The sequence below is a fragment of the Pseudophryne corroboree genome, chromosome 9 (assembly GCF_028390025.1).
Source record: "Pseudophryne corroboree isolate aPseCor3 chromosome 9, aPseCor3.hap2, whole genome shotgun sequence".
In the NCBI taxonomy this organism is placed as follows: domain Eukaryota; kingdom Metazoa; phylum Chordata; class Amphibia; order Anura; family Myobatrachidae; genus Pseudophryne; species Pseudophryne corroboree.
The window spans coordinates 483,252,374-483,279,119 of NC_086452.1; the positions used below are offsets into that span (position 1 = coordinate 483,252,374).

The 26,746-nt window shown below is 46.6% G+C and overlaps 1 protein-coding gene across 4 annotated transcripts in view; it reads right to left on the reverse strand.

The window, feature by feature from the left end:
- The window catches only part of SH3BP1 (SH3 domain binding protein 1), a 799,734-nt gene that overhangs the window by 535,378 nt on the left and 237,610 nt on the right, over window positions 1-26,746 (reverse strand). For all 4 annotated transcript variants that reach the window (XM_063941456.1, XM_063941455.1, XM_063941457.1 and 1 more), the window contains one exon: window positions 4,109-4,220. In XM_063941456.1, coding sequence (XP_063797526.1) covers window positions 4,109-4,220 — 112 coding nt within the window. The remainder of the gene's footprint in view (window positions 1-4,108; window positions 4,221-26,746) is intronic.

Below are 26,746 nucleotides of genomic sequence, written 5' to 3' on the forward strand. Positions count from 1 at the left end.
GTAATAATAGGAGCAGTGACACGGGATAGTAATAATAGGAGCAGTGACACGGGATAGTAATAATAGGAGCAGTGACATGGGATAGTAATAATAGGAGCAGTGACACGGGATAGTAATAATAGGAGCAGTGACACGGGATAGTAATAATAGGAGCAGTGACCCGGGATCGGATGGACTCCCGGGCGAGGTCTATAAAAAATACATTACTTTCTTTGCCCCCTATCTCCTACAACTGTTTGAACTACTCTTAAAGGGTGGGGCCCTCCCGCGTTCTATGGCCGAGGCCAATATAATTGTCCTGCTGAAACCAGGGAAAGACCCCCTGCTCCCCGAGTCCTATCGACCCATTTCCCTCCTCAACACTGATGTAAAAATATTAGCAAAAATCTTGGCATCTCGATTGAATTCGGTAATTACAACGATAATTCATCCAGACCAGACGGGCTTTATGCCGGGTAAGTCCACGGCCCAAAATTTACGTAGATTGTTCTGCCATCCCCAGAGAAATGATGTGGGGGGATCGGACGCGGTGGTGGTGTCCCTTGATGCGGCCAAAGCGTTCGACTCCGTAGAGTGGAGGTACCTATGGGGGGTGCTGGAGAAATTTGCCTTTGGTCCTCGTTTTATTGGCTTTATCCAATTATTGTATTCCTTGCCCGTGGCTCGTGTGACGGCCAATGGTTTCACGTCTGAGCTTTTTGCACTGGAGAGGGGCACTCGACAGGGCTGCCCCCTGTCTCCTGCACTGTTTGCGATGGCCGTGGAGCCGTTGGCCGCCCTGCTGCGAGGTAATGGCGGGGTCAGGGGAGTTGAGATTGGGGGTCATGTGGATGTGGTGGCGCTATACGCGGATGACATGCTACTTTTCCTGCAGGACTCTGATGACTCCCTACGTACAGCATTACATGTAGTGGAGAATTTTGGTATCTTTTCCGGTCTGCTAATTAACTGGGACAAATCCCACATTTTTCCTATCTCTGGCCTTCTTCCCGAAAACACACAGGGGGCGTATCCTTTGCAATGGACACTGCGATTTAAATATCTAGGCATCTGGATTACTCCTATGGCGAGTAGCTATATGGCCCAAAATATTGACCCCATACTAGCGACATTTAAAGAAAAGGCACATAGCTGGAAAAAATTACCGTTGTCTGTCCTGGGTAGGGTCAATTTATTTAAAATGGTGCTGCAGCCAAAGTTTCTCTATGCTCTACAGAATTCCCCGGTCTACCTTCCCAAGAAAATCTTTACTGTTATTGAGGGAGTTTTATCCTCATTTATATGGAGTGGCAGGCAGGCGCGGGTCTCTATAAGAACGATGTGCAGATCTCAGATGTCTGGCGGAGCAAGCCTCCCGGATCTCAGACTGTACTATGTGGCCACTCAGCTGGCCCATCTGAGTGAGTGGACTGGGGGCTATCTGGGGGATACGATGAGGGGGTTTCTGGCTGAGTGGACGGAGTGCTCTCCTGCTTTCTCTCTCTCTCCTCTTCAACTTCTCCTTTCTGGTCTCTCAACGTCTGGCATGCCTCCCTTGTTGCGTCAAGCCTTGCTTATTTGGCGTTATGCGCACACTTTGTATGACTGGGAGGGACATGATACCTGTACTCCATTGTGGTTCAACAGTGCATACCCTGAGCTATATGAGATGTCGCTAGATAACATATGGATTGCTAGGGGAGTAGTGGCACTGGGTCAGCTATACCACGGTGGAGTGCTGAAGTCATTTCAGCAACTTAAGATCGAATTTGATGTGCCTAACACAGTTATGTTCCGATACTTTCGGCTTAGACATGCTATACAGACCCAATTCCCTCACGGCCCACCATCGATTGCTGACTCACCTGTTAAAACGCTGCTTGCTTCAATGAGCCGGAGGGGGAAGGTGTCTACCATATATGCTGCTCTAAATGACAATAACTATCCCGATCTATTAAACAATCTCCGTACTAAATGGGAGACTGACTTAGGGCAATTGTCCCAAGAGCAGTGGCTTCAGATTATGAGTTCACTTAAATACACTACTCCATGTATAAGGTATAAGCAGGTTTTTTTCTACATTCTACACAGGTCCTATCGCACTCCGATTGGTATGCAGAGGGCTGGTCTTAGGGAAGATTCTAATTGCCCCAGGTGTCAGGCAGCTGATGCCGGATTTTGGCACTTATTGTGGGACTGCCCTGAGATTTCCCTTTTCTGGCATAGAGTTTGGGGTGATGTAGTCATGACAGCACCGTCCCTTCCTACATTAGATCCTGGCATATGTTTATTTGGGCTAGATTTGGAGGAGACGCACTCTGTTTTGCTGTACAAATATGTCCTGTGTCTCACAACGCTAGCTAAGGTGGTTATTGCTAGGGTCTGGTTCTCTGCTGATATACCTAGGGTGGAGCACTGGAGGGCATTGGTGAACGAGGTAATTCGCCATGAGAGACATATGTATAAAATACGGGGTTCCACCTCTCGGTTTACGGAGATGTGGGGCCGCTGGGGTGGCGCAGGGCTGGGCGAACAAGTATTAAGCACATGAGCGACATTGTAAAACTATGGATACTCCTCGTCATGGATATATATATGTAACTATATATGATAAGAAACAACACGCACACCAAAATGTGATTGGAAAAACCGGTTTATTGATGGCAACTGTTAAAGTTATAGTTAAATTTCAATGTTGATGTTTTGTTTTGTTTGTTTGTGACATAAAACTCAATAAAAACTACTTGATTTAAAAAAAATAATAGGAGCAGTGACACGGGATAGTAATAATAGGCGCAGTGACACTGAATAGCAATAATAGGCGCAGTGACACGGGATAGTAATACATCGGAATAGTGACACGGGATTGTAATAATAGGAGCAGTGACACGGGATAGTAATAATAGGCGCAGTGACACGGGATAGTAATAAATCGGAATAGTGACACGGGATAGTAATAATAGGAGCAGTGACACGGGATAGTAATAATAGGAGCAGTGACATGGGATAGTAATAATAGGAGCAGTGACACGACATAGTAATAATAGGTGCAGTGACACGGGATAGTAATAATAGGTGCAGTGACATGGGATAGTAATAATAGGAGCAGTGACACGGGATAGTAATAATAGGAGCAGTGACACGGGATAGTAATAATAGGCGCAGTGACATGGGATAGTAATAATAGGAGCAGTGACACGGGATAGTAATAAGAGGAGCAGTGACACGGGATAGTAATAATAGGCGCAGTGACACTGAATAGCAATAATAGGCGCAGTGACACGGGATAGTAATACATCGGAATAGTGACACGGGATAGTAATAATAGGAGCAGTGACACGGGATAGTAATAATAGGCGCAGTGACACTGAATAGCAATAATAGGCGCAGTGACACGGGATAGTAATACATCGGAATAGTGACACGGGATTGTAATAATAGGAGCAGTGACACGGGATAGTAATAATAGGCGCAGTGACACGGGATAGTAATAAATCGGAATAGTGACACGGGATAGTAATAATAGGAGCAGTGACACGGGATAGTAATAATAGGAGCAGTGACATGGGATAGTAATAATAGGAGCAGTGACACGACATAGTAATAATAGGTGCAGTGACACGGGATAGTAATAATAGGTGCAGTGACATGGGATAGTAATAATAGGAGCAGTGACACGGGATAGTAATAATAGGAGCAGTGACACGGGATAGTAATAATAGGCGCAGTGACATGGGATAGTAATAATAGGCGCAGTGACACGGATAGTAATAATAGGAGCAGTGACACGGGATAGTAATAAGAGGAGCAGTGACACGGGATAGTAATAATAGGCGCAGTGACATGGGATAGTAATAATAGGAGCAGTGACACGGGATAGTAATAAGAGGAGCAGTGACACAGGATAGTAATAATAGGCGCAGTGACACGGGATAGTAATAATAGGAGCAGTGACACGGGATAGTAATAATAAGCATAGCAATGGAAGGATTGCCATGTGCTTCTATGTTAGGAGTAGTAATAGTAGGATTGTTATGCGACATGGGATAGTAACAATAGGTATAGTAATGGAAGGACTATTATATGGCATGGGGTTTAGTGTAATAATGAGGTGAGAGGTTTACTTTACCTCACTCAGCTTGTTCAGTGGCTGCAAAACATCTTTTTCCATATTCATTTCAAACTCTGCCATGGACTGTGCCAGTGACCCTTCCACGCAGCACCCCATTTCCAGCGTCCTCCTGCAATAGGTAGAGAAGATTGTTTAGGTTTCACTCTATTATCTATCTACCAATTTACTTCCAACTCCGCATCAGGCTCGCAATGTCTCTAAAGCTAGGCACACACTAGACATTGGTCCACAACCATCACATAGTGTGTATCCCCCAATTCATAGTTTGATGGTTGCATCTCCCCATCTGAAGGGCTGCAGATGGGATAATGCAATGTATGATGCGGTGTGGTTACCTTTCTGGGGTTATGTTTGTGATTACCAGAACTTGGAAATAAAGTGTGTTGTGTTATACTCCATCTTTGTGATTCCTTTCACATTTGGCACCCAAACAGGGACCACAAGTGCTGAATGGTATCCGCAGCAAACCCTAAACTGATCCACCTATAGCGGCAGTGAGACACATTGCGGGACGCTACCCGCTGCACAGCGGCAGTGAGACACATTGCGGGACGCTACCCGCTGCACAGCGGCAGTGAGACACATTGCGGGACGCTACCCGCTGCACAGCGGCAGTGAGACACATTGCGGGACGCTACCCGCTGCACAGCGGCAGTGAGACACATTGCGGGACGCTACCCGCTGCACAGCGGCAGTGAGACACATTGCGGGACGCTACCCGCTGCACAGCGGCAGTGACACATTGCGGGACGCTACCCGCTGCACAGCGGCAGTGAGACATTGCGGGACGCTACCCGCTGCACAGCGGCAGTGAGACACATTGCGGGACGCTACCCGCTGCACAGCGGCAGTGAGACACATTGCGGGACGCTACCCGCTGCACAGCGGCAGTGAGACACATTGCGGGACGCTACCCGCTGCACAGCGGCAGTGAGACACATTGCGGGACGCTACCCGCTGCACAGCGGCAGTGAGACACATTGCGGGACGCTACCCGCTGCACAGCGGCAGTGAGACATTGCGGGACGCTACCCGCTGCACAGCGGCAGTGAGACACATTGCGGGACGCTACCCGCTGCACAGCGGCAGTGAGACACATTGCGGGACGCTACCCGCTGCACAGCGGCAGTGAGACACATTGCGGGACGCTACCCGCTGCACAGCGGCAGTGACACATTGCGGGACGCTACCCGCTGCACAGCGGCAGTGAGACATTGCGGGACGCTACCCGCTGCACAGCGGCAGTGACACATTGCGGGACGCTACCCGCTGCACAGCGGCAGTGACACATTGCGGGACGCTACCCGCTGCACAGCGGCAGTGAGACACATTGCGGGACGCTACCCGCTGCACAGCGGCAGTGAGACACATTGCGGGACGCTACCCGCTGCACAGCGGCAGTGAGACACATTGCGGGACGCTACCCGCTGCACAGCGGCAGTGACACATTGCGGGACGCTACCCGCTGCACAGCGGCAGTGAGACACATTGCGGGACGCTACCCGCTGCACAGCGGCAGTGAGACACATTGCGGGACGCTACCCGCTGCACAGCGGCAGTGAGACACATTGCGGGACGCTACCCGCTGCACAGCGGCAGTGAGACACATTGCGGGACGCTACCCGCTGCACAGCGGCAGTGAGACACATTGCGGGACGCTACCCGCTGCACAGCGGCAGTGAGACATTGCGGGACGCTACCCGCTGCACAGCGGCAGTGAGACACATTGCGGGACGCTACCCGCTGCACAGCGGCAGTGAGACACATTGCGGGACGCTACCCGCTGCACAGCGGCAGTGAGACACATTGCGGGACGCTACCCGCTGCACAGCGGCAGTGACACATTGCGGGACGCTACCCGCTGCACAGCGGCAGTGAGACATTGCGGGACGCTACCCGCTGCACAGCGGCAGTGACACATTGCGGGACGCTACCCGCTGCACAGCGGCAGTGACACATTGCGGGACGCTACCCGCTGCACAGCGGCAGTGAGACACATTGCGGGACGCTACCCGCTGCACAGCGGCAGTGAGACACATTGCGGGACGCTACCCGCTGCACAGCGGCAGTGAGACACATTGCGGGACGCTACCCGCTGCACAGCGGCAGTGACACATTGCGGGACGCTACCCGCTGCACAGCGGCAGTGAGACACATTGCGGGACGCTACCCGCTGCACAGCGGCAGTGAGACACATTGCGGGACGCTACCCGCTGCACAGCGGCAGTGAGACACATTGCGGGACGCTACCCGCTGCACAGCGGCAGTGAGACACATTGCGGGACGCTACCCGCTGCACAGCGGCTTGGTGAGTGTGAATCTTTAAACAGCAGTGGATATGTTTAAGTGTGACTTTTTGTAAGCTGTGCACAATATAAAGCAGTTATGAGTTCCTGTGTATGGGCCAGGGGCCCAGGGAGTGGTATGCAGGGGTCAGGGTAACAAGCTGAGACAGTGTGCTGGGAAAGTGACTTAACCTATCCATTTAATTAATCCAGCTCAATTTGTATATGAGAATCAGGGAAATATGGAGGAAGTTTTGAGATTGGCTTGCATGCTGAGTTAAAGCAGATACGAAGAGGTGGGCTGGAGCATGAGGCTTTACAAAAGCTTGTACCCTCTGTCGAAGTCAAAAATATTACATAAAAAGAACATAGAAACTACACACATTATGAGTCGCTATACTTGCAAATACGTGCAGCGAGCACAGCAATATATGGTAACACACGCATTTACACGGACATGCCACAGAGATGGATTTGACACTTATTTCATGCAGTACATAATTATAATAATATCAAGTGCCAGACATCATGATGATTTAAAATTATATAATGAAGTAATGTCATGTATGTGTATTATTTGAACGAAACCAGATACACCTGTCATATTTGGTATTAAAGCAAGCAGATTAATGTGTAGATTCATTTGATACTTGTTATTAAGTTGTAGGACATTGCAACAAATAATTATGATTAAATGTATAAAAGCTAAAATCACTTTTATTAGAACAATAGATATTCCAAACAGGTAGTGGACAGGAAGCTCAGGCCAGCCCTTTGGATGTCTTCAAGGCTGAACCTGATTAGCATATACAAAGAGACTAGTGACTCATCATGAATGAGTAAGTTCCCTCCCCCAAACGAGATAACACATTGCTGATTACACAGGAAGCCAGTTCCTGTTTTGTATCAGAGGATAAATGGAGTTGCTGGCAGACCAGTGCCTGCATGATTTTACACAGAGAGAGAGATATAAGATGCATTGAGGGAATGGTAACTGTATGCTGGCCTGTAACTGTATGTAACTGTGTTTTAACTGCTTACTGTGTGAGTGTAACCATGTAACTATAGGTATACTGTACTTTGTAATATATTGAATCCATATCCTTTTAATAACAAATATATACATCAATGAGCCTTGGAACTCAGATAATGTGTGGGTGTATTGTTTTCTCTTATGGGATGCAGTGTTTTGCAATGTACAGCGCACATTCATGGCAAATGGTAATAAGATGTGCAGGCGTTTACAATATATATTAGAGCGGGCATTTTAAATATTTGTGAGGAAACAATTTGGCATTTACACCTCAGATGATAATGAGGCATTTTTATGCACTTCTGAATGCCACACAGTTAGTTAAAGTGGCTGGAGGGGGTATGGGCTGCCAGGTTAGCTCCCTGCCTCACTGGAGAACCACAGACCTTACAGTAGCACGTACCCTTCTGTGAATAAAAGTCATACACAGCAGGGTTGTGGTGACGGGCCCCAGTAAAGCCCAGGAGTTTCATGATTGGAGGATGAACCCATCTGAGCCTCGAGAGTCCAGCTGGCCAAGCTAGCCAGAGTAAAGCGTGGTTACCGTGGTTACAGCATGGTTACCGGCTCCATGCAGAGTAGAGATTATTGCTGTGGACCATGTTATATGGGTATTAGATCGTGGTGTACAACAACGGACCCTGCAGGCTGACCCCAAGATATTTGAGGATTTAGCATTGGTGATTGAGAGGTACCTGACCCTGGGAAAACTAAATAAAGCCAAGCAAAGGGTATAGCCAGTACCTAAGCTCAGAACCCTGGAACCCATTGTTAGACTGAAAAAGCCGCCTCCAGCCATATATTTTGAGTGCAGGGAGCCCAGGCAGATATGGCAGGACTGCCCAAAGCAGAGTGAGCTGATGGATTGCAGCGCAGGGAAAACAACATGGCAGCTGAAAGTATTCCCCAGGCTGAAACCACCCTGTTTCGTGTGATGGTACAGGTCGTAGGCTGGGATATCTGGTGATAAAGCTAAATATTTATCGTATATATGACCCTTTATGAGGTCTAAGAACACTGTACGCTATCTACGTGAGAAGTACCGTAAGGGTACGCAAGTTGCGTATCGATCGCTTAGCCGTGATCGAGACGCTCAGGCGTCACGTTCACTCACGGCTAAGTGATCACAGGCAGGCAGACTATTGGCTGTTGACTTATCGTAATGATTCGCTATAGCGTAGCGGCGCTCGGGACCACGAGGAGATCACCAGCGATGCAGACGCTCACAACGTTAAACCTTTATATCTATACCCTTAACAATGAAATACACAGTAAACCTTAATGTAGAGACAAAGTGTAAGTGCAACCTTGTGTAACCTGATTAACTACAAAGCTGTTTGAGCGTAACCGACGCTCAGAGAATACTTAATACTATAAAGAATACACAGATACCTGGGCTTAGGGTCCGAAACCTATTATGTGTATTATGACTATTATACTTGCAAAAGGAATCACAGTACAAATGATACACTACAATATAACATAAACCAACTAACCAGATAAACTACACAGGTAATACAATACAATACAATTCAAGTCTAATCAAGGAAAAATACGAAAGAAAGAGAAGAGAGGGAGAGAGAGAAATGGCTCACAGTAAGACAATATGATTACGGAGAAAACTTACGCACAAGGGGAACGATCGCATGCGCCTCGATATCCAGCTCCCGATTATCAGCAATGAGAACCGTTGAAGAGAGTGAAGTTGGATATGGTCGGCCTGCTATTTATGCCCCACACACAATACAATTCAATGGTCCCTACAATCTCATTGTTCATTGGACACAGGAATTCGACTTCGCATTATAACAAAAGGTCATAGGTTGATTCATACAGGTGGGCTGTGACTATTTCCAACTGCTCAGGTGGGAGGGAAACTGGGTTTCCCGCCGCATGGGTAATAAAGTGCAAATAAAGTAAATGTTCATAAACTTCTTATGTCCATAACTATTTGCACGAGCGATTGATCTGCTTCAAACCAACACCGGAATATTTCTAATTAAATATTCTTCCGATGGGTACTAAACACCACTGTATTACTCCTGTCTGACCCTTCGTATTAAACAAAGAGGGATTCCTCTGTTCATAAACATTCTATATTAACCAAACTTTCAGAATCTATCAAAGGGACCATGATCTACAAAATACATTATTAGTGAAAATATGTAATGATTGAGTCGCACGCTATGATCGCATAAACTCTACCGTAAATACGCATACCATGCGCCTGCGGGTGCCCGCGACTGTGAGTATGCGCACGTACGGGAGAGCGTACGCATGCGCAGCACGGACCTGTGTGAGGTGCAAATATGGTAGTGTGCATAGAGATATTTTTCTGACTTTGACAGTCCACCCTTTGGCAGTCAATAATAACTGCCACTTCCTGAAAACATTTCAAAAGGAGAAAAATATATGTTAGGGGTTAATTCATTTCCATGGTTGGGTAAGGGAGGAGAGAGGAGTAGGTGTGAAGAGGGTATGACCTAGTGAGATAGCAGAAGCATGTGTGTATGAGTCCATGTTTGGGGGGGTCATGTATCATCGTGCCGTACGTGTTGTAAATCAAGCTTCGAGGTATTGCGAAGTATACATTTGAATTCCTTCTTATCCCGTGGTACAGGTCTGTGGATGGGCTGTCAAACTTTACCGAGCTCTTTTCGGATTTTGAACAAAATGGGGAGCACATTTTAGTTGATGATACATGAATGGGGGAATATGTGATTGCTGATATCTGTGCCTGTATTCCCTATACTATGCGTGTCATTATCTGAGGGTTGTAGAAATGAAGAAAAGACATAATTACGGTAAATGCGGTGGTATTCTATGTCAGGTTAATGTACATCTGTCGGTTGAAGTTTTGTTCGGTATCAGTTGAAAGTCGTCTTCTTTGCGCTGTTTTGCTCATTAAGCGTGAGCAATAAGCTTTGTCAATGCCATTAGATTTACAAAAAATGTTGGGCTAGCGTAATTTTAAGAATTCTAGGGAAACTGGGGATCCATGGCAAAGTTCATCAAGTGTCCATATCTCAAGTGGTCAAAACTTCTCCTTTGGTCTATCCGTTGTCTGTATAGCGTCTCATCAACTTCCTCGTCCAAGGGGGTCTTGTTATCTTGGAGAAAAACCAGAAAAACAGGTGAAAGAAACGGACCGTAGAAATCGCATTTTCATCACATCATTGTTTCTATCATTGGGTCATAAATCAAATCCAGGTTAATTACAGTTTCCTCACTCCTTAAACTCATCACTCTGGTACTTTGTTTGCACCTCATTAAAGCCTGCCCGCATCTAAATATCAATCCAATCGATATAACGACACCTAAGATACATAGGAGAAACTTCCCAACATCCATTATGACTCCTTGAGCCCAGTCTCCCAAACCGGAGAACCAATTTCGCGGGTTCAACCATGACACCCAACCAGTCAGCTCATTACCTACAACAGCAAGAGTGAGATTTGTGTTTTCGGCGAAATTCCCACTTTAATTGGAGAATATCGTCCATCTTTTGGTCTATGACCTCTACCGGATCCTCGGTGCTATTCGTGATATACGTGCAACACTTCACGCCGTACTGTGTTGCCAATGTAACACAATATCCGCCTGTCACTGCTGTGAGGTAATTAAGAACCATTCTATGCTGTACCAGTTCTGTTTTATAAGCTTGAAGTTCTCTTCCAGTATATCTAAACGTGTCATCATACATTTCAGTGATATTATCTAACAAATTGGCGAGTGCGGAAATGTATCTATAATTCATCACTCCTCGAGCGGTGCGAGTGAAATCTAACGCCACCAGAACCTGAATCCCGGTGGATTCATGGATCAGATCAGAGGCCGGATGCTCTAACCTGTCTGACAGTTGTCTTTTAACGAGGTGCTCGTAATGAGTGTGAGTATAAGGAGCTTGGGCACCACGGTGTATGTCTTTCATTTTATCATGAGTTACAGTCATTACTTCAGGCAATACTCTTCCAATATAACACAATCCTTCAGAGTTTGGGGCAAGCCACTTGTACGCCTTTCTCCCGCATATGAAATATGCATCATCGGGGAGAACATATGGGACGGAGAAAGACATTACCATATTACACACCTTCCAGGTGAAATCTCCTAGCCCTAATTCTTCCATCTGCTTAATGCACGTATCAGGTTGTACGATATGTGCACAGTATCCTGGTGATACTTCTCCAACTCTAGTAATCCTATTTCCTAAGGTGTATCTATACCGGAAAGATTTTCCTCTACTGGCTATGTGGCGTACAAGCTCTGTATCCGTAGGCATTCTATCTGCTCTGTGTGAAAAGGTCATGGTGTGGTTACTCCATGATACTTCCCAATTTCCCGGCTTTCTGGGATTGGAGATGTTGAAACATAATAGGGACCTATCCACGTGGTATTGGTGGAGCTTCAAACTAGGAGGGCTGGAGATATTAAACCTCCGGTCCACCGGTCTCCCACCATTTAACTCAAGTACCTCCCCTATCGTTAAAGGAAATGGTACTAGCCCTGATTTGCTATGACCCTGAGGTACTTGAGAGCATACCCAACAATCTGTTTTGTTTAATACGTTACCCACTAAGGAGTGATAGTCACTCAATGGATGCCGGTCCATATGGATATTAAAACTGGATTGGCATTTCTTAATGCACCCATCCTCAATGACATTGTTACAGAGCCTACAGATACAGTTTTCTTCAGCTAACAATCCGTCACAATTTCTTCTATGATCAATGCTATCGGATCGTTTTCTGATACTCGCCTTTGCTTGTTGGTTAGGTTGATCTTGGAAAACTACGCCTCCATCTTTATCATCAGAACCCATTCCAGAACCTCCATCGACCTCCATGGTACTCTCGCCGGAACAGACTGCTCTGGTTAACATCATGGTCAACAGGAAAATCCGGATCACAGTCTCTTGGGGCAAGTCCATCTTTGAGGAGGAGACGAAGAAGAATGAGAAGGAGGAAAAATACATTTGAGGGAGAGGGGATGGGAAGTGGAGAAAAACAATAAAAGGGAGTGGGGAGTCGACAACAGCTCTCGGTCTTCAAGGCTCAGGTGCCGCCTCAGTCCTCCTGGAACAGACACTCCAGTGATACAACCTCTACCGTCTGTTCCTTATCACGGGACTTCTCTGGATCAGCGACCTTCTTGCAGTGGGATGAATGGACCCAAGTCTCTCTCTCAGCAACCTTCAGTGCTGTAGTGCTAGTCAATAAGACCTGGTATGGTCCTTCCCATCTGTCAATAAGGCAACCTGAGCGTAGAAAATTCCGTATCATTACATAATCCCCAGGTTCAATGTCATGACAATTACTCTCAGGTAGATCAGGAATCACCAACTTCAGATTATCATTTTGATTCCTTAACTGTTTACTCATGTTAATCAAGTACTTTACAGTCACTTCATTGTTACATTTCAAATCATCCTGAGGGTTAATCATGACATGCGGTTGTCGACCAAACAAGATTTCAAAAGGGGACAGATTAAGAGGGGACCTGGGAGTGGTTCTGATACTGTACAATACAATGGGCAAAGCTTCTGGCCATGTCAATCCTGTCTCTGCCATCACTTTACTCAATTTATTTTTAATAGTGCTGTTCACTCTTTCGACCTTCGCACTCGCCTGTGGACGGTACGGAGTGTGCAGCTTGCTATCAATTCCCATCAATTTACACATTCCTTGAAAGACATCACCTGTAAAATGGGTACCCCTATCACTTTCGATTATTCTAGGGATACCATATCTACATACAAATTCCTGCACAATTTTCTTAGCTGTAAACATAGCGGTATTTGTAGCTGCAGGAAATGCTTCGACCCAATTCGAGAAAACATCTATACAAACAAGTACATATTTCAAATTCCGACAAGGGGGTAATTGTATGAAGTCAATTTGTATTACCTGGAAAGGGCCGCCGGCAGGTGGGATATGGGATGGTTCTGTAGGTATTGCCTTTCCAATATTCTTTCTCAGACAGGTAAGGCATGACATTGCTCTTTTACTCGCATGAGAGGAGAATCCTGGGGCGCACCAATAGGCTCTTACCAATTTGCACATTCCCTCCTTGCCTAGATGAGTCAGCCTGTGAGCTGCTTCAGCCAGACATGGAAGATATGCTCTGGGGGCCACTGGTTTACCATGTCCATCCGTCCAGAGTCCTGAGGACTCCTGGCCACATCCCTTTGCCTTCCAGACTGCCCTTTCCTGTGTGGAACACAAATTTTGCATTTCACACAACTTCTGTGTGTTGATGGTATTGAATACCATCAGTTGTGTGGTGTCTGTCTGTATGGGGGTAGCAGCTGCTAACTTAGCAGCTTCGTCTGCTCGGCTGTTACCAAGTGATACCGGGTCTTGGTTATATGTGTGTGCTTTACATTTGATAACAGCCACTCTGTCGGGTTCCTGTATCGCTGTTAGAAGCCTTTTTATGTGAGCTGCATGCGCTACCGGTGTACCAGCTGCCGTCATGAAATTTCTGAGGCGCCATAGGGCTCCGAAATCATGGACTACCCCGAATGCGTATCTAGAATCGGTGTAGATATTGGCTGACTTACCCTTAGCCAATTCACATGCTCTGGTTAGGGCGACCAGTTCAGCAACCTGGGCTGAGTGAGGTGGGCCTAGCGGTTCCGCTTCTATGGTGTCTTGGTCATCTACGACTGCGTATCCAGTACACAAGTCTCCCGAGTCTGACTGTCTGTGACAACTACCGTCCGTGTAGAACGTGAGTTCTGCATCTTCCAGTGGGTTGTCACTGATGTCAGGCCTTGCGGTAAAATTTTGGGTCAAATATTCCATACAATCATGTGTATCTTCCTTTGTATTAAATCCTCCTTCCCCAGCACTCTCACCTTCCACCCTTTGTGCCTGACCAGGCACACCTGGGAGATATGTTGCAGGATTTAATGCACTGCATCTCCTTATGGTGATGTTTACGGGGGCCATTAGTGCCAATTCCCATCTTGTAAATCTCGCTGATGAGACGTGTCTGGTTTGGGCAGAATTCAATAAGGCTGATACTGCATGTGGCGTATGGATTGTGAGGTTGTGGCCTAGCACGACATCTTCGCTTTTTGTCACTAGCAATGCTATCGCAGCAACGCTTCGCAAGCATGTGGGGAGGGATTGCGCTACCGTATCTAGCTGAGCGCTGTAGTATGCAACTGGCCTGCTGGCATCACCGTGTTTTTGGGTTAGTACACCTGCCGCGCAACCAGCACTTTCTGTTCCGTATAGTTCAAAGGGTTTCCCATAGTCTGGCATACCTAGTGCTGGTGCCTGCGTTAGGCACTGTTTGAGTCTCTCAAATGCTGTTTCGGACTCGTCTGTATGCGAAATCCTATCAGGTTTGTTTGAGGAGACCATTTCCTGCAAAGGTAACGCTAAAATGGAAAACCCTGGGATCCAATTACGGCAATACCCACACATTCCTAAAAACGTTCTGATCTGTTGCTGGGTTTGTGGTAGAGTCATGTCTCTAATTGCTTGGATTCTATCAGCGGTCAGGTGTCTCAGTCCTTGTGTTAGACAGTGTCCCAAATATTTTACCTTAGTTTGGCATAATTGCAACTTGTCTTTGGACACCTTGTGTCCGGTGTCTGAAAGATGAAACAGGAGCTGTTTCGTATCCTTCAGAGATGCTTCCAGTGAATCTGAACACAGTAATAAATCGTCCACATACTGTATCAATACTGATCCACTGTCTGGTTGAAAAGACTGTAAACAATCATGCAAAGCTTGAGAAAATATACTTGGACTATCTATGAAACCTTGGGGTAATCGAGTCCACGTGTATTGGACTCCTCTGTATGTGAATGCAAACAAATATTGGCTGTCAGGGTGCAGAGGTACCGAAAAGAAAGCGGAGCAGAGGTCAATAACAGTGAAAAATTTGGCAGTGGGAGGGATTTGCATTAGGATGACAGCTGGATTTGGCACTACGGGGAACTGACTCTCAACTATTTTGTTAATCCCCCTTAGATCCTGCACTAGCCTGTAACCCCTCCCCCCACTCTTCTTAACAGGGAAGATGGGACTATTGGCAGTGCTGGACGTTCTTACCAGAATGCCCTGTTGTAGCAAGCGCTCTATTACTGGGTAAACTCCTAACTCCACCTCTGGCTTCAGAGGATACTGTGGGATTTTTGGAGCTATCCTACCATCTTTTACTTGTACAACTACTGGAGCTACGTTTGCCATTAATCCAGTGTCCTGTCCGTCTTTTGTCCAAAGTGACTCTGGTATCTGAGATGTCATCTCTTCTATTTGGGATGGATTCCTATTTGTCATAATGGTATGTGACATTAATTTTGATGGGGAGTCTAACATGTCTCGCACTTCCTGAGCGTGTTTCTCAGGTATGTCCAAGAATACACCTTCAGGAGTACAATAAATGACGCACCCCATTTTACACAGTAAGTCTCTTCCCAGGAGATTGGTTGGTGCCGATGCAGCCAGCAAAAAGGAATGCTTGGTATGCAAAGGCCCTATTGTAATCTCGGCTGGTTTGCTAACAGGGTAATGCTGGACTACTCCTGTTACTCCCATGGCTGGAATTGTCCTACCAGTGGTTCTCATGCCCACTGTCGAATTTATCACTGATTTGGCCGCCCCTGTGTCTACAAGAAAGTTTAAAGTTTTACCAGCTACATTGATTGCGACCTCGGGTTCACTTTCAAGGTTGGCAATTAATTTTACTGGCTGCAGATTACAGGTATGGCCACACCCCTATTGGGTATGGTGACCTCCCTGAATCCCGCTGGCAGCAACTACTTGTGAGGGAGATAGTTGGGAACTACCAGAGGCTTGCCAGTCTCTGTTTGGGGGATATCTTTTTGTTTCCCCTGTATGTGGCTCATAACTCCATTTCTGCGGACCTTGCTCCCAATGTCGTGTGTCGTGTCGTTGTCTAGGGGGTTGGTATGATCTTTGCAAATTTTTCGCTCTACAGTCTCGTGCATAGTGCCCCTGTCTTTGACAAGAATAACATGTTATCATAGTTGACTTACCCACAGGGTTGGATGGTACATATGCAGGCTGCTTTGTGGTCAGAGCCTGTATACTTACTGACATTAATTTGTCACCTTGTTGTTCCCTGTGTCTGGTGATGTTCCTATCGTGATCAATAGCAGCCTCTCTCAAAGTAGCCACAGACAGACCTCGCCAACATGGTTGCGTGGTCTGTACCCTAGTCTTCAATGACTCTTTTAAACCATCCATCAGTACCGATACTGCTACTTCCCGATGGTTTATGTTTGTTTTAATGTCCTCTATACCTGTGTATTTTGCCATTTCTAATAATGCTCTGTGAAAATACTCTGCAGCTGTTTCTGACTCCTTCTGTTTAATGGAGAATATTTTGTTCCATTTAACTACGGCTGGGAAATACTCTTTTAACTGTAAGCTTATTCTTTTTACATTGTCTTTGTTGTACACATCTGTAAGAGGTACATCATGATCTAATCCACAGTCAGCTAAAAATTGAGCTGCGTCGACATTGGAGGGTAAACATGCTCTCAGCAATATCTGCCAGTCTTTGTTGTTGGGCTCTAACGTGTTACCTAGGTCTCTGATGTATTTTTGGCTGGCAACTAAGTCTTTTCTAGGGTCAGGAAATTCAGACACTATGGTCCTTAATTCCATTCGGGAAAATGGAGTGTACATGGCAATGTTCCTAATGGGAGTGGCTCCTGATGCGTCTGTTTTCCCATTTGGCACTGCTATTACTCTAACAGGTGTAATTCTAACAACCTCATTCTGTGTAGATTCTACAGGCTGTGGTGAAATAGTTTCAGCATAATGCATGGTGCCGTACTTACCAGTTGATACGACCTCACCTATCCCTCCGCTAGGGGCCTTTACTAATCTCGTGGGTGGAGCTGTGCCTACTGTGGTCTCTGCTATGGTGGCTGCTAGAGAGAGCGCTGAAATCGTTGCCGCTTCGTCCTCTTGATCACACTCCTGAGGAAAGTTCAAAACAGGGTACAACTTGCACGGGTTAATACTTGTATGGGTTAATGGGTTAACATTATCATTAACATTTACACAGTTACTAAGTGACTTTGTGTTACACCTTAGTGCGTCTTTCTCCGTAATCAACTTCTCTCCTGATATATATGGTGGCGGCGGGGCCGTGGCAATCAGTTTTCTGTTAGAGCCAGATCCTGCCGCCTGAGCCAAACCTCTCTGTATCTCACCTTCCTGTTGCCACAACTGTAAATAATCATAATGCTGGATTCGTCTCTTTGTTGATTTTATGAGACATATCCTCCTCCTTAAATTTTGTAACACCTCTGAGCTGAAGCTCCCTATTCTTGGGAATTTCTCCCCGTCATGCACAGTCATTCTCTCCCATTCATCACATAAAGTTTCTGTGTGACTTCCATATTTTTCACACATTATATACCTGGCCGACCCAATTGGTCGGACCACTGAATCAACCCGAACCGAGGTTGATCGCCCCCTACCTGAACAAGTGGCCCCCATAGTTCGAAAGTGTTGCTTTATTTAGCCAACCCTTTACGAAAAACCAAATGCCAACAATAGGCTGACGGTGGCGGTTTACCGAGTACCCCACTCACTCGCCCACGCCGACCTATACGACCTGATCACACCGATATGGTGCTGGCGTACTCGACCTAGGGCCCCTGCGACCTGAACCTCTACTTACTGGAACCTGTGAGGGTTATCCGAAGAACACTTACTCTTTCCAGTAACTATTGGTTGCTGGATAGTTCCTGAGTGAGCAGCGAACTTCCCTTAAAATAAAAAAAATTACACAAATCACGTTAGAGTGTACAGATAGCGTTTGTGACCCCTTTACTCTAATGGTATTAGGTCAGATTACTAACTACTGCACACACTTACGTGCGGTCCAGTCGTTCAGTACACAAACAACTAAGCTTATGTACGGAAAGACCAATGGAATCGAAACTTACGACTGCGAATTCCTTCAGCCAGAGCTTATATGGCCTATATGGGTGTTGCACCAACCCTTCTCGGTGTTGTGCCTGTGAACTGTATAGCGGACTTCCTTGTCGGCTGTACCTGGACCTCCTGGTCTGTTATGACCTCCTGGTCTTGTTACAGTGTGACCTCCTGGTCTTGTTATACTCTAATGCTCAAAATTGTCTTTAACCAGAGATGCCTCCCTAGCCACCGTGCACGTCACTTACACGCATGTACCTCACGAGTACTCGACTTTTCTTGTGGTTCAACCTTTAAAAATTGTAAAAACACTCACTCATCACATGTACACTTTTGTTTCTATTTCTATTTCTGCGCAGAAATTTTTTCTTTAGCCCAGCTGTGTTACCAATTAGGAGCAGGATCTGTTAATTTAAATTTTGGATTTCCAAAAATAGACTTGAATTATTTATCGCCTGTGGCGCTCTTTACCGCTTTGCGTTACTTACCGCGTTGCGTTAAAAATCAACTTATCGTGACTTGAGCTACGTGGGCGTAACCGGACGCTCCGTTGCGTAATGTACGCTGCGTGCGTCCGCCTTTGGATTGCGTACACAAGTCTTTTGTTAGGGACACGTGTACGCAAAGCAAAGATCCACCGTAACACAATTTATATTTTTATCAATGTAGATGATCTCTGGTCATCTACCACACAACACACTGACTTCGCCTTATCTCCCAGGCAAAACTGTGTGTTTGTCTATCTTTTAACTATATTACCTTTACTCTTAAACTATGAAATAACGGCAAATCTATTTTTAGCACTTGTATCGACTATAAAACTGGCAGACAGGAGAGTGATATACAAAAATGAAAAAGAAAAAGAAATGCAGATATATATGTGTGCGTGCGTGTGTACGCAAGACAGAAAAATAGTTTTAAAAGACACTAGCGTTTTGTTCTTACCTCCGGTTCCCGGATTCCTTCAGCACTCTTTTATCTAAGCGAAGCAGACGCTTATCCCGTCAGCACTACGAGACAACCTCCCGCCCTTTGCTGAGGGATAATGTCTGCTGATCTACCTAGTGCAGATATGTGAAGGACAGGACGAGCCGCCAATTGATAAAGCTAAATATTTATCGTATATATGACCCTTTATGAGGTCTAAGAACACTGTACGCTATCTACGTGAGAAGTACCGTAAGGGTACGCAAGTTGCGTATCGATCGCTTAGCCGTGATCGAGACGCTCAGGCGTCACGTTCACTCACGGCTAAGTGATCACAGGCAGGCAGACTATTGGCTGTTGACTTATCGTAATGATTCGCTATAGCGTAGCGGCGCTCGGGACCACGAGGAGATCACCAGCGATGCAGACGCTCACAACGTTAAACCTTTATATCTATACCCTTAACAATGAAATACACAGTAAACCTTAATGTAGAGACAAAGTGTAAGTGCAACCTTGTGTAACCTGATTAACTACAAAGCTGTTTGAGCATAACCGACGCTCAGAGAATACTTAATACTATAAAGAATACACAGATACCTGGGCTTAGGGTCCGAAACCTATTATGTGTATTATGACTATTATACTTGCAAAAGGAATCACGGTACAAATGATACACTACAATATAACATAAACCAACTAACCAGATAAACTACACAGGTAATACAATACAATACAATTCAAGTCTAATCAAGGAAAAATACGAAAGAAAGAGAAGAGAGGGAGAGAGAGAAATGGCTCACAGTAAGACAATATGATTACGGAGAAAACTTACGCACAAGGGGAACGATCGCATGCGCCTCGATATCCAGCTCCCGATTATCAGCAATGAGAACCGTTGAAGAGAGTGAAGTTGGATATGGTCGGCCTGCTATTTATGCCCCACACACAATACAATTCAATGGTCCCTACAATCTCATTGTTCATTGGACACAGGAATTCGACTTCGCATTATAACAAAAGGTCATAGGTTGATTCATACAGGTGGGCTGTGACTATTTCCAACTGCTCAGGTGGGAGGGAAACTGGGTTTCCCGCCACATGGGTAATAAAGTGCAAATAAAGTAAATGTTCATAAACTTCTTATGTCCATAACTATTTGCACGAGCGATTGATCTGCTTCAAACCAACACCGGAATATTTCTAATTAAATATTCTTCTGATGGGTACTAAACACCACTGTATTACTCCTGTCTGACCCTTCGTATCAAACAAAGAGGGATTTCTCTGTTCATAAACATTCTATATTAACCAAACTTTCAGAATCTATCAAAGGGACCATGATCTACAAAATACATTATTAGTGAAAATATGTAATGATTGAGTCGCACGCTATGATCGCATAAACTCTACCGTAAATACGCATACCATGCGCCTGCGGGTGCCCGCGACTGTGAGTATGCGCACGTACGGGAGAGCGTACGCATGCGCAGCACGGACCTGTGTGAGGTGCAAATATGGTAGTGTGCATAGAGATATTTTTCTGACTTTGACACTGGGCCTTGGTTGACACTGGCAGTGCACTGACCAGGATTCACCCCCAGTAAAGGTGCTGTGTATACATGGGGACATAGAAGAATGCCCATGAGTGCACATGCTGGTGGTGATTAAAGAACGCCTATTAAAAATGGTAGCAGCAGTATCATCCAAGCCTCCTTACCCACTGACCCTGGGCCTCCCTTACCCACTGATCCTGGGCCTCCCTTACCCACTGATCCTGGGCCTCCCTTACCCACTGATCCTGGGCCTCCCTTAGCCACTGATCCTGGGCCTCCCTTACCCACTGATCCCAATGTTACAGGAGGTGGTTACCTGGCATAACAGATGCTGAGATGACCCAGAGGCAGAGATCTACTGGAGGCCAAGGCTGTATGACTGTAACGCCCTTTCTTGCCGGTGAGCAATTTGTCCAATGCTTTTTTTTAAATGTGGTAAATGGTAAGGTGAACTCTGCTTTACCACCTTACTTCATGGATAAAAAAGATTAGTTATAACGTGTGACCTATTTGCAGGGTCGACCAGTCGCTGGTTCCCTGGAAACACGAGCAGCTGGTACTGAGGGCGGCTCACACATTTATGGGGTGGCCATCTAGGGGAGGAGAAAACTCTCCAGCGTATCCAGCAATGGTACTACTGTCCAGGCATTCATGTCACAGTTATAAAATATTGGGGGTCATTCCGAGTTGTTCGCTCGTTGCCGATTTTCGCAATGGAGCGATTAAGGTAAAAATGCGCATGGTACGCAGTGCGCTAAGTATTTTAGCACAAAACTTAGTAGATTTACTCACGTCCGAACGAAAAATTTTCATCGTTGAAGTGATCGGAGTGTTATTGACAGGAAGTGGGTGTTTCTGGGCGGAAACTGACTGTTTTCTGGGAGTGTGTGGAAAAACGCAGGCGTGCCAGGAAAAAACGCGGGAATGTCTGGAGAAACGGGGGAGTGGCTGGCCAAATGCAGGGCGTGTGTGTGACGTCAAACCAGGAACGAAACGGGCTGAGCTGATCGCAGTGTAGGAGTAAGTCTCGAGCTACTCAGAAACTGCTAAGAATTTTCTATTCGCTATTATGCTAAGCTAAGATTCACTCCCAGAGGGCGGCGGCCTAGCGTGTGCAATGCTGCTAAAAGCAGCTAGCGAGTGAACAACTTGGAATGAGGGCCATTGTCAGGAATGCCCAGTGTGCCAAAAGAATGCACCCCAGTCCGGATCTAGGGAAATTGATTCCCCATGCCTTTTGAATGAATTGGTATGGATCTGATAGGGCCAGTGGACAAACCTGCTATTGGGCATCTGTACATATTGGTGGTGGTGGTGGATTATGCCACAAGTACCTGGGGGCCATTCCACTATAGAACATGAAGTCTGGCACTGTTGTCCGGGAGATGCTGTATACCCATCTCGGAATACCAAAAGAGGTCCTGACGGACCAAGGTCCCCCTTTTGTGTCTAAGTTAAAGAGAGACCTGTGTCGCCTATTAAAGGTGGATAAAATTACAGCGTCGGTTTACCACCCGCAACCAGGCGCCTTGTTCTAACGCTTTAATCAAACCCATAAGCAGATGATAAAAAGGGCGGTGTCACAGGAGAAGTGGGATTGGGACCTACTCTTACCTGAGCTAATGTTTGCAGTTGAAGAGGTACCCCAAGCCTCTACGGGGTTTAGCCCCTTCAAGCTCCTCTATGGTAGACAGCCCACAGGAATACTAGATCTGTTAAAACAAGGGTGGGCTCAGCAATCGTCCCAAGAGCCTAACATCATTCAGTCTGTGTCCCAATCGTATGGCCGTCTAAGCAAACTGCGCCACTTCTGAAATAACATGTGGAAAGGGCTCAACAGCATCAAAAATGTTGTTATGAAATTACCGCTGCCAACCGGCCCTTTAATCCAGGCGACAAGGTACTGGTACTCATGCTTACTACTGAAAGGAACCTGTATGCCCAGTGCAAGGCCCTTATGAGACCATAGAGGCAGTGGGACCAGTGAACTATAATGTACGGCAGGTGGTAGAAGGAAAGAGGAACAAGTCTACCATGTGAACTTGCTGAAGCCTTCGAAGGAAAGTGCCCGTCGGCCCTCTTTATTATCACCACCTCCTACATGTGATGTCTGCAGCGCATAGCCCATGGAGTACGTCACGTGACCTGTGCTGGCTTGGTGGGTATATAAGGTGTGTGATAGGCCGTCTGCACACATATGACACGTTGCTGGCTTGGTGGTTATATAAGGGGTGTGATAGGACGTCTGCACACATATCACGCGTTGCTGGCTTGGTGGGTATATAACGTGTGTGATAGGCCGTCTGCACACACATCACACGTTGCTGGCTTGGTGGGTATATAACGTGTGTGATAGGCCGTCTGCACACATATCACTCGTTGCTGGCTTGGTGGGTATATAAGGTGTGTGATAGGCCGTCTGCACACATATCACACGTTGCTGGCTTGGTGGGTATATAAGGGGTGTGATAGGCCGTCTGCACACATATCACACGTTGCTGGCTTGGTGGGTATATAAGTTGTGTGATAGGCCATCTGCACACATATCACCCATTGCTGGCTTGGTGGGTATATAACGTGTGTGATAGGCCGTCTGCACACATATCACACGTTGCTGGCTTGGTGGGTATATAAGTTGTGTGATAGGCCGTCTGCACACATATCACCCATTGCTGGCTTGGTGGGTATATAAAGTGTGTGATAGGCCGTCTGCACACATATCACACGTTGCTGGCTTGGTGGGTATATAAGGGGTGTGATAGGCCGTCTCCACACATATCACACGTTGCTGGCTTGGTGGGTAGATAAGGTGTGTGATAGGCCGTCTGCACACATATCACACGTTGCTGGCTTGGTGGTTATATAAGGGGTGTGATAGGACGTCTGCACACATATCACACGTTGCTGGCTTGGTGGGTATATAAGGTGTGTGATAGGCCGTCTGCACACATATCACACGTTGCTGGCTTGGTGGTTATATAAGGGGTGTGATAGGACGTCTGCACACATATCACACGTTGCTGGCTTGGTGGGTATATAAGGGGTGTGATGGGCCGTCTGCACACATATCACACGTTGCTGGCTTGGTGGGTATATAAGGTGTGTGATAGGCCGTCTGCACACATATCACACGTTGCTGGCTTGGTGGGTATATAAGGGGTGTGATGGGCCGTCTGCACACATATCACTCGTTGCTGGCTTGGTGGGTATATAAGGGGTGTGATAGGCCGTCTGCACACACATCACTCGTTGCTGGCTTGGTGGGTTTATAAGGGGTGTGATAGGCCGTCTGCACACACATCACTCGTTGCTGGCTTGGTGGGTATATAAAGTGTGTGATAGGCCGTCTGCACAAAATATCACGCGTTGCTGGCTTGGTGGGTATATAAGGAGTGTGATAGGCCGTCTGCACACATATCACACGTTGCTGACTTGGTTGGTATATAAAGTGTGTGATAGGCCGTCTGCACAAAATATCACGCGTTGCTGGCTTGGTGGGTATATAAGGAGTGTGATAGGCCGTCTGCACACATATCACTCGTTGCTAGCTTGGTGGGTATATAAGGGGTGTGATAGGCCGTCTCCACACATATCAGACGTTGCTGGCTTGGTGGTTATATAAGGGGTGTGATAGGACGTCTGCACACATATCACGCGTTGCTGACTTGGTTGGTATATAAAGTGTGTGATAGGCCGTCTGCACACATATCACACGTTGCTGGCTTTGTGGGTAGATAAGGTGCATGATAGGCCGTCTGCACACATATCACACGTTGCTAGCCTGGTGGGTATATAAGGGGTGTGATAGGCCGTCTCCACACATATCACTCGTTGCTGGCTTGGTGGGTATATAAGGGGTGATAGGCCGTCTGCACACATATCACACATTGCTGGCTTGGTGGGTATATAAGGGGTGTGATAGGCCATCTCCACACATATCACTCGTTGGTGGGTATATAAAGGTGTGTGATAGGCCGTCTGCACACATATCACTTGTTGCTGGCTTAGTGGGTATATAAGGGGTGTGATAGGCCGTCTGCACACATATCACTCGTTGCTGGCTTGGTGGGTATATAAGGTGTGTGATAGGCCGTCTGCACACATATCACACATTGCTGGCTTGGTGGGTATATAAGGGGTGTGATAGGCCATCTCCACACATATCACTCGTTGGTGGGTATATAAAGGTGTGTGATAGGCCGTCTGCACACATATCACTTGTTGCTGGCTTAGTGGGTATATAAGGGGTGTGATAGGCCGTCTGCACACATATCACTCGTTGCTGGCTTGGTGGGAATATAAGGTGTGTGATAGGCCGTCTCCACACATATCACTCGTTGCTGGCTTGGTGGGAATATAAGGTGTGTGATAGGCCGTCTCCACACATATCACTCGTTGCTGGCTTGGTCGGTATATAAGAGGTGTGATAGGCCGTCTGCACACATATCACTCATTGCTGGCTTGGTGGGTATTTAAGGTGTGTGATAGGCCATCTGCTCACATATCACACGTTGCTGGCTTGGTGGGTATATAAAGGTGTGTGATAGGCCGTCTGCACACATATCACACGTTGCTGGCTTGGTGGGTATATAAGAGGTGTAATAGGCCGTCTGCACACATATCACACGTTGCTGGCTTGGGGGGTATATAAGGTGGGATAGGCCATCTGCACACATATCACACGTTGATGGCTTGGTGGGTATATAAGGTGTGTGATAGGCCGTCTGCACACATATCACACGTTGCTGGCTTGGTGGGTATATAAGGTGGGATAGGCCATCTGCTCACATATCACACGTTGCTGGCTTGGTGGGTATATAAGGTGTGTGATAGGTCGTCTGCACACATATCACACGTTGCTGGCTTGGTGGGTATATAAGGTGGGATAGGCCATCTGCTCACATATCACACGTTGCTGGCTTGGTGGGTATATAAGGTGTGTAATAGGCCGTCTGCACACATATCACTCGTTACTGGCTTGGTGGGTATATAAGGAGTGTGATAGGCCGTCTGCATACATATCACACGTTGCTGGCTTGGGGGGTATATAAGGTGGGATAGGCCATCTGCTCACATATTACACGTTGCTGGCTTGGTGGGTATATAAGGTGTGTAATAGGCCGTCTGCACACATATCACTCGTTACTGGCTTGGTGGGTATATAAGGTGTGTGATAGGCCGTCTGCATACATATCACACGTTGCTGGCTTGGGGGGTATATAAGGTGTGTAATAGGCCGTCTGCACACATATCACACGTTGCTGGCTTGGTGGGTATATAAGGTGTGTGATAGGCCGTCTGCACACATATCACTCGTTACTGGCTTGGTGGGTATATAAGGTGTGTGATAGGCCGTCTGCACACATATCACACGTTGCTGGCTTGGTGGATATATAAGGTGTGTGATAGGCTGTCTGCACACATATCACACGTTGCTGGCTTGGTCGGTATATAAGAGGTGTAATAGGCCGTCTGCACACATATCACTCGTTGCTGGCTTGGTGGATATATAAGGTGTGTGATAGGCCGTCTGCACACATATCACTCGTTGCTGGCTTGGTGGGTATATAAGAGGTGTAATAGGCCGTCTGCACACATATCACACGTTGCTGGCTTGGTGGGTATATAAGGTGTGTGATAGGCCGTCTGCACACATATCACTCGTTACTGGCTTGGTGGGTATATAAGGGGTGTGATAGGACGTCTGCACACATATCACACGTTGCTGGCTTGGTGGATATATAAGGTGTGTGATAGGCCGTCTGCACACATATCACTCGTTACTGGCTTGGTGGGTATATAAGGGGTGTGATAGGACGTCTGCACACATATCACACGTTGCTGGCTTGGTGGATATATAAGGTGTGTGATAGGCCGTCTGCACACATATCACTCGTTGC